This window comes from Trifolium pratense, linkage group LG3, assembly GCF_020283565.1.
Source record: "Trifolium pratense cultivar HEN17-A07 linkage group LG3, ARS_RC_1.1, whole genome shotgun sequence".
Lineage (NCBI taxonomy): Eukaryota > Viridiplantae > Streptophyta > Magnoliopsida > Fabales > Fabaceae > Trifolium > Trifolium pratense.
Window position 1 is genome coordinate 40,934,564 of NC_060061.1, and position 6,987 is coordinate 40,941,550.

The window sequence follows — 6,987 nt, forward strand, 5'->3', positions numbered from 1 at the left end:
GTACAAGTCATCCTCATCTCAGTCGCCCTCGCCGCTGTAACAACATCCCGTCACTTGGTTGAAATTTCGCTGCTACTAAATACCTCGTCAGTGCGCTATGGGAGAATCATGAAGAATCATAATTTGAGTATTGCACCAAAGGTTCTTGAAGTCTAACAAAACTAAATCATAATTTGAGTAGTGCATTGTTTAATGACCGATTTAATCTTATCCATTGATATGAATTTAACGGTCGACAATTGATCCTCTCATCTCTCACAATAATAAGTCCTCTTACTTGTGTGTATACAAACAATCAATAATAGTTTTAAATATACAAACATAATAAGACGGTTTAGTTCATTTCAGATGAGAAATGACGAAACTTCATATCCAAGGAATAATCAATACTGAAGGATAAAAGTTTACGAAGTGAAATTCGTATGGTGTTATCAATGAAGAAATGAAAATACAAGAAAATATAGTCTAGTATCCAATAGGGGCGCTTAAAGCTGCCTCTTGTTGAATGATATTCTCCAAAACAGCTTCAGAGGATGTTAGTTGATGTTTAAGATCCTCTATCTTCAAACGCAGTACTTCAACATCCTTTGTAACTTGTTGCTTAGAAACTGATAGATTTTTTAGTACATCTTGAGAGACTTGTAAATCAGGAAACAAAGTGCGCCTCTCGATACCATCAAACCAATCTTTATCAAAAGCAAAGCTGCGTGCATCTTGTAATAATTCCACAAATTCAGTTTTGCATGAGCCCAATACTTCCAACACGCTATGAGTTTTGAGGAATTTCAATAGCTCAGCAAGGCAGTTGTAAGCATAGCCCTTGTATTTATTACTAAGTGAAGTGTCCCTTAAAAGAACTGAAGGATGATTTACAAGGAAATCATTCAACAAACACAAGTTCTCATCATCCAAATGCTTCTTGGTGACCAGTTGCTCAAGCTCCCTCATCACAAGCAAAGAAGAACTTAATTCTTCTACTTTTTGAGAAGGGTCTCCTGAAATCATATGAAAGAATAACTAAACCTATTTGCGCACAACAAAGTTAATAAATAATCAAAATTCATCCAATAAAATACCTTTAGAAGGAACCAAGGGAAATTGAGATGGAACAGGAGATTTGGAAATTGTTTCTTCATTATTCTTAGGAAACTGGTCCTTGATATTTGAGTTTACTTTCTTCAAAGCATCATCATTCCGAGAAACTAAACCAATTGTGAGACGAAAAAGTTCAAAATCAAAAGGGTGATGGATTGTGAAGTAACATAAGAGTGAAAAAACATATTCAAAGCATTTTCACCTTGATTATTGGTCTCTGTAGTGGCAATGAAAAAAGCTGTGGCTATTTGGTCATCACCATCTTCCTACATATTTAGTTCAAACCAACAAATCATATTATCATATCTTAAGTCTGATCAACCTTACAATATTTAACACGATATTTTTAGTTTGGAAGAGCCTAATTTCACAACAGATAAGATTTAAAATTGTAAAAGAATGTCAATGTTAAGTCTCAACAATTATTGAGCAACAATTCCTTTTACTTTGGGTGCAAGCTTTTTAAGCAACAGACTTCTTAGAATTGAGAGTTGGCCTAACTCAACCCTACAAAAACCGGCTTGTAAGGTGAGGATTGTCCTTACTTATAAACACACATTCCGACCATCTCGCAACCGAAGTGAGACTTCTTAACACACTCACTCACGCCAAGCACTATTGGGCTCGGTGTGTGGATATAAACGGTGGGTGGCCCGATTATGGAAATCTGATAACAGGTAGCCTAACGGATCGTGGAGGATGCTCTGATACGATCATATAATTGAGAGTTGGGACTAACTCAACCCTACAAAATCAGATTGTAAGGTGAAGATTGTCTCTACTTTATAAACACATTTTCAGGTCATCTCGCAATTGATGTGGGACTTCTTAACAAAACAAAAAAAGATATTCTTTATATCAAAATTAGTTTGAATTTTGATTCATAGGAATTCAATCACATGGCAATTATAGTTGGTTGGGTGTTGAGTGGGTGTCTCCTCCTGGTATCCTAGGGTGTTTTGAGGTTTTCTTAGACATGGGTATAGGAAAAACAAATTCGGGTAGATGTTAATTTGGCAAACTATTGTGTGGACTATCTAGAACTCCCGAAATGATGTTTTTGTTCTGAAGGAACTTTTTTTGCTAAGTGTTTGGTCGATAGGGTGAAACTTTCATCTTGAAAATGGTGCTAGGTAAAAACTCTGGCTCCGCCTGTTCCTTTTACGAGTGGGGTATGCACCCTATTTTTTGCTGGAACCGGTAGAGTCTGTAGGGGTGTTGAGTTGGGTCTTCGTGAGGTCTGATTGATTGAAGGTCTCTTGTGACTGTCCTTCTTGATGGTTGATCCTTGCCCCTCTCTCTGAGGGGTCCTTAGATCTTCTTGTGGTGGTGGGTTTTCAGTTTGCCTTCTTGTAGAATGTATGTGTTTTTTAGAGGTTGAATGAGTGTACTTCTTTTGTATTATGAACTTTCTCTTATTCCTTTTGCAAATTATATATAATACTATTATTTGCCATTAAAAAAAAATCACATGGCAATTACTAATCAAATAATGGACCATGATGATGAACTTGCTACCTTTTCATCTATTTGAGAAGGGTCCCCTGAAAGTATAAGAAAGAATAATTAGTCTTTTAGAGCACCATATAATTTTTTAAAAAATAAATTGAAGATAAAATTGAAAAGGGTGATGAGGTAACTAAAGAAGATAAAATTGACCCAAAGATCCTTCACCTTGATCATCATTAAGAGTCTTTGTCAAGGAAATTGGAGGAGAAGCTACAACTATTTGGCCATCACCATATTCCTACATAAAGTTTTAATTGTTTGTAGGATCAGCCACACTATATATATGTTTGTTTGGTTCACTATATAAAGATAATTAAGAAAATAGAAAACAAAAGAATCCAAGTTTCAAAAGCAGACTCCATTTTTTTACTCTTTATATCAAAATTGGTTTAAAGGTTTGATTCTTATAAACACAACAAGTAAGAAAAATACCATGTTAATTTTAAGACTTTGATACATAAAATAAACTCACAAGTGAAGATGTAGCCGTTGGACCTAACGAATTAGCTGATTTTGAATGAGTTGACGATGTTATTGTCTTGGCATTAGCTGATGTAATTCCATCTTCAGAACTTAACTTTATACCCTGAATCAAATTAAAAGGATGTTTAAGTTGATAGTATAATTCAAAACCTGCATTGATGAAGAGTCAAAAAGATAATACAAACAAAATAGAGGAAAAATGCCTTTTGTTTAGGAGCAACGTCTGATTGTATAGGTGGTTCATTCTTTGTTTCAAAAATGGTGGACAAAGAAGGTTCTGCGGCTGTTTTTCCTGATGTAGAACCCTCCAACTAATTGCATAGCATGAAAATGTAAATTAGTTGCAGCATATTTTTAAATACTAGTTGAAGTAAAAATTTATTTATTTTAATAATTTCTTTGGTACTATATATATTACATTATTTTCCTGAGAAGGTTTGAAGGCAGTATCGATTTCTGCAACTGACCGTTGTGGATTCATCAACTCCTGTAATAAGAACAGACACATTAGTGATATTAATCTATTAATTACATCCATTACTAAGTAAAGGAAATTGACTAATATTCAGGTGTTGACCTGTGAAGAAGTCAACTTGTGTCTTGATGTTGATTCGGACTCTTCTTTAGAAGGGTCCACTGAAAGTATAAGAATGAAAACATTGTCATTTAGAGAAACTGAACAACATGTGTAAATTCAAAATCAATAGGGTGATGAGGTAGCATAAGAAAAGAAAATTGATCCAAAAAGTATTCACCTTTATTATTAGTCTGAGTTTTTTCTTTAAGATCAACATCTTCAAAACTTAACTTGGTATCCTGCATAAAATGAAAAAGATGTTTCAGTGGGTAGCAAAATTCATTTCCAATGTTGAAAAAGAGTCAAAAGAATGAATAGGGGAATGCCTTTTGTTTAAGATCAGCAACTAATTGCATAGGTGAAGTAGAATCCTCTGAAGTAGAATCCTCTTCAATAGTTGAATCAATTTCATTTCTAGATGTTGATGATTGAATCTCGGTGCCAATTTTATTTCCGCCACTTGTACCTTTGGTTTTAGAATGTTCTTTTACTATTTGTAGACTCACTATCCAAATATATCTTACCAATTCATAACCTAAATAGCAAAAAGTTATAAATTAACATTTAACAACACCCATTAGGTAGTAACAAAACATAATTTTTATAGTGAATGTTATCAAACAAATAAAAAGAACATTAGTAATACATATATAGTTCCTCTCATATTTCCTTCAATAGCAGCATGACATGCATTATTAATTTATACCTAATTTATGTTCATCACAAGTGGACTCGAGAGTTGATAAAACGTCAGTTGATGTTGAAGTCAAAGAGAGTTTTTGACAATTGTGTACAAAACGATGTTTTATAATTTGAGATTGGATTTCCTGGAAAAAGCTTGGTAGTTCGGCAAATACTACAATACGTAGATTTGGAATCCCAACTTTTAGATCAATTTCTTCACTTCCTCCAAATATTTTCTGTAGCTTACATGTTTCTTGTATCATGAGAAACAGTAGCTCAGGAAGCTCTGTACAAATGGAGGCTGGAAATACATAGTTCAACTTGTTACACTTCCTGACAACAAGTGTTTTCAGTTTTGGAAAGCATGTCCTAATTGGAGACATATGATAATTTGATGTTTCTTTATTCTCCACATCATCATCTTCAATGATATACTTCAAGTTTTCACATTCATCTATTATTAGATGAAGCAACTGTGCTAGACATTTTAAAACACATGTTGAGAATATCATTTCCAATTTTTCACATCGGACAATTTTTATCTTCAATAAGTTTTGGAGGGAAAAACAATTTCCGGGACCCACAAAAAGGTATGTCATCTGAGCCAAATTATCCAACTCAATCTCTTTCCCTCCTCTTTCACCCTTTCCTCTTCCACTATCGTCATTTGCGCCAATTTCAGGTATACTAACCACCGTTCCTTCTTCGTTTACCATCATCACTGTTTCCCCAATCTCCACCTTTTATCACCGCTTCTTTTTTCTCAATTTATTTGGATTCTATGTTCTTCTTCGTCTTCATTTCTGATTTTGCACTTAATTTTCATTTTCATTCTTGTAAGAAAAAACAAAGGCTATTGTAAAGTGGTGGAGAAGAAGGTTAGAGAAACTAGAAAACTAGAAAGACAATAAAGTTTTGGAGGAAGATGTTATGTTACTAATTGTTTGATGATACAAAGTACATTGTGAACTCCTATTTATAGTAGAAGGAGCAACTACATAGCTTACATGCATGAAGGCAAGTGTCAAGAGAAATACATGCAACATGACAAGTGGTAAAGAAAATACATGCATCTATACAAGTGGTAAGGGAAACTACATGCAATAATACAAGTGTGATACTTGCAACAAGCCAAGTGTATCACATACAAAATGTTATGGAGGGATCCTACAATGGATGGGCTTGGATCACAATGGATATGGGCTTAAGAAGAACATCAATTTCTAACACTCCTCCTTGATGTTTTTCTTGAATACTCCAAGCATTGACCTCAACTCTTCAAACTTTCCCTTGGAAAGAGCTTTAGTCATTATATCTGCAATTTGATTTTCTGAATTGCAATGCTCCAAACTGATTTCCTTTGACTTTTCAGCTTCTCTAATAGCATGATATTTAACCTTGATGTGTTTGGTTCTTCCATGTTGGACTGGATTCTTTGCTATGGCAATAGCAGATTTGTTATCCACCCATATGACAGTAGCTTTGCTTTGAAATTGTCCCACATCTGATAAAATCTTCCTTAGCCAAATAGTTTGATTTGTTGCTGCAGCAGCAGAAATATACTCAGCTTCAGCTGATGATTGGGCGACCACTTCTTGCTTCTTTGAATTCCATGAGAACACAGCACTGCCAAATGAGAAAACATAACCAGAGGTACTTTTGGCATCATCTACACTTCCAGCCCAGTCACTATCTGTATATCCTTGGAGGTCTCCACTTTCATTTTTCAAGAAATGCAAACCATAATCAGTTGTACCCTTTATATACCTCAAAACTCTCTTAGTTGCACCAAGATGAACTTGACTTGGAGAATGCATAAACCTGGAAAGTAAGCTAGCAGCAAACATTATATCAGGTCTGGTTGCTGAAAGATACAATAAACTTCCAATTATACTTCTATAAATAGAAGCATCTGCACTATTATCACCATCATCCTTTGATAATTTGTCATTCACAACCAGAGGTGTGGAAACAGGCTTGCACTTATTCATATGAAACTTCTTTAATACCTCCAAAGCATATTTCTTTTGTGAAATGAAGATTCCAACACTTGACTGAAAAATCTCCATACCAAGAAAATATTTCATTTCACCCAAATCTGTCATCTCAAATTCATTCTCCATAGCTTGCTTGAATTGACTTAGAGAATTGGATTCATTCCCTATAACCAACAAATCATCAACATACAGGGACACTATTAGCTTCACTTCATTCTTCGACCACTTAACATACAAAGTAGCTTCATTTTCACTTCTTTTAAAACCACTTTGCAGAAGATAGCCATCAATTCTACTATACCATGCTCTTGGTGCTTGTTTTAAGCCATAGAGGGCTTTATGAAGCTTGTAAACTTTATTTTCACTTCCTGCAACCTTAAAACCTTCAGGTTGGTCGACATAAATGTCTTCATCAAGCAACCCATTTAAAAAAGCTGATTTAACATCAAAATGATAAATTTTCCAGCCCAATTTTGCTGCTAAGGCAACCAACAGCCTAATTGTATCATGCCTTGCAACAGGTGCAAAAGTGTCTGAAAAATCAACACCATGTTGTTGAAAATAACCTTTTACCACCAATCTGGCCTTAAGTTTATTTATAGAACCATCAGGATTGAGTTTGGTTCTATAAACCCACTTAAC

At 34.6% G+C, this 6,987-nt stretch overlaps 1 protein-coding gene across 1 annotated transcript; it reads right to left on the reverse strand.

Moving 5' to 3' along the window:
- Positions 1–465: 465 nt before the first annotated feature.
- LOC123915106 lies at positions 466–5,064 on the reverse strand. Its single transcript, XM_045966257.1, has 12 exons — positions 4,530–5,064; positions 3,991–4,199; positions 3,843–3,903; positions 3,665–3,723; positions 3,506–3,574; positions 3,291–3,398; positions 3,077–3,190; positions 2,770–2,842; positions 2,614–2,639; positions 1,298–1,361; positions 1,077–1,202; positions 466–995 (listed from the first exon to the last, which is right to left on the reverse strand). The coding sequence occupies exons 1-12, from the start codon at positions 5,062–5,064 to the stop codon at positions 466–468; spliced, it is 1,974 nt and encodes a 657-aa protein (XP_045822213.1).
- Between the last annotated feature and the right edge of the window lie 1,923 nt (positions 5,065–6,987).

Excerpts from the sequence above, each read along its gene's own strand:
- LOC123915106 (XM_045966257.1), bottom strand. The coding sequence starts at position 5,064 with ATGGTAAACGAAGAAGGAACGGTGGTTAGTATACCTGAAATTGGCGCA. Across the intron at positions 3,904-3,990 it reads TTGCTGATCTTAAACAAAAG|GATACCAAGTTAAGTTTTGA; the intron begins GCATTCCCCTAT and ends CATTTTATGCAG. Across the intron at positions 3,575-3,664 it reads ACAAGTTGACTTCTTCACAG|GAGTTGATGAATCCACAACG; the intron begins GTCAACACCTGA and ends TTCTTATTACAG.